Here is a 1,773-nt window from a genome sequence, read left to right on the forward strand (position 1 = left end):
TTTGACATCTACCCATCTGTGATCCAATCAACATCCTCCGATCTTAACTATTAGTCAAAATAATTCCTAATTTCTGCTTTTTTAACTAAAAACCTATGTACAATTTGATATAAATGAGGTTTGTTGACCATAAATTCCAGGAATAAGTGTAAAACCCATTATTAAACCAGCTCAGGTTTTTATTAAAAAGCGCCAAAAGCTGGAACAAGTGACAAATAAATCAGATAAAGCACAAAAAAAAAGTTCTTTTTCCAATTTTGACCGGAAAGAACAAGTTCATGGTTAACGGGAAGACAACACAAGGGTTAAAACCAGGAAATGACAACACTTACGCCATATTATGATATTCAAAATCTAAGACGATTTCTAGTCTCATATCACAATATCGATATGATATCGAGGTTGGGAAACACTGCTTTAGAATTCTTTTGGGCTTTTGTATTATGGGAATCTTATTGAATTAGTGGAGGGTTCGGACAGTTAACTCGAGGTTTTCTCATAACAAAATAAACCCAACAGATGATTGCGTTGCACCGGGAGTAAATTGAAGTTATGGCTACAACTGCAGCTGATTTTGAAGACAGAATATCTGCACCGTTTGAGTGAAACAACAGTGTTAAAGCAGCACTTTTTCAGATGGTTTACTCTGAGTCCTGCGTTTGCTCAGCTCATTTGCATATTGAGCAGAAATGAAAGGATGAAGACATTAATGCGTACGCTGTTCAGCTCACTCAGCCACGACCAGCTTGACTGACACAAAATCTTCCTGACTAAAATGAAGATTTTTCATAGTTCATTTTTTTGCCTTCTAAATTGCTGGGAATTCAAATATGTAAAAATAGATTTTTTTAATAGTTAAGATTGAGCTCAGGTTGTCCTGAAAAAAAAACGACGGAAACACGAAGGATCAAGAAGCAGAAAGGAAAAGGAAAGTTCAACAGTGGAACATAAATCTGTCAGCACTATTTTCCCCTATAAGTACACACCATGTGAGGGGGATTTACTTTCTACTTTTCATGGATGCGAATTAACCCGCGACCCCCAATGATTACAGGACTGCTGGAGTGACTGGCAGAGGCCTGGCTTCCTTAAAACATGTAACAGATAAGTCCAAATCCAGGATCATTTCTGAGCATTCAATATAAGTAAAAACTATTCAAAATGTGAAAATAAGCTAAACGTCTAATGCTCTACGTGAAAATAAATCAGATGCCAGACACCCAGCAGCCATTCAAAACCAACAGCGTCACCCAAAACACAAGCAACATGTGAGGGGGACGCTTCACTCTCCAGGTAAAGTAACGTCCTGATCATTTCTGCACAAACAGCGTCTAATTTCCAGAAAATAATCGACTTAAAGCTGATCAGGACAACTGAAGGAAACCACACCTCACTTCCTGTGTGTGTGTGTGGAAATCATTGATTTTCAAACCCAGAAAGTGACATTTTGTCTCCTTCCCTGCTGCTAATCTTTGAGTAACCGCCCAACTGGTTGATGGGTAGATCCTGTGGAGTCTCCTGGTGAAGGACGCGGTGATTGTCACAGTGACGGGGGACGTAGGCCGGAAACAGAGCGATGACTCCAGTGTCTGACAGGGGGGGGACAACGGGGGTGTGGGTCTATATTGCACAAGGGTTGGGGAGCTCCTCAAACACCTTGGGTTCCTCGATCCCTCGTGCAAACAGCTGGATGAACTGGCAGTGCACTCTGGGATTAAAAAAAGGAGAAGGTGTTTTTAAAAGAGAAATCCCCCCCCCCCAACCCCACCCCCC

General features: G+C 40.9%; 1 protein-coding gene across 1 annotated transcript in view; it reads right to left on the reverse strand.

Moving 5' to 3' along the window:
- LOC116693733 (ceramide kinase) overlaps positions 1-1,773 on the reverse strand; it is a 63,676-nt gene that overhangs the window by 4,207 nt on the left and 57,696 nt on the right. Inside the window, exon 14 of the mRNA XM_032522941.1 lies at positions 1-1,708. This exon is cut by the window's left edge and continues 4,207 nt beyond it. Within this exon, the coding sequence (XP_032378832.1) occupies positions 1,621-1,708 (88 nt within the window). The 3' untranslated portion in view covers positions 1-1,620. The remainder of the gene's footprint in view (positions 1,709-1,773) is intronic.

Source organism: Etheostoma spectabile, chromosome 8 (genome assembly GCF_008692095.1).
Source record: "Etheostoma spectabile isolate EspeVRDwgs_2016 chromosome 8, UIUC_Espe_1.0, whole genome shotgun sequence".
In the NCBI taxonomy this organism is placed as follows: Eukaryota; Metazoa; Chordata; class Actinopteri; order Perciformes; family Percidae; genus Etheostoma; species Etheostoma spectabile.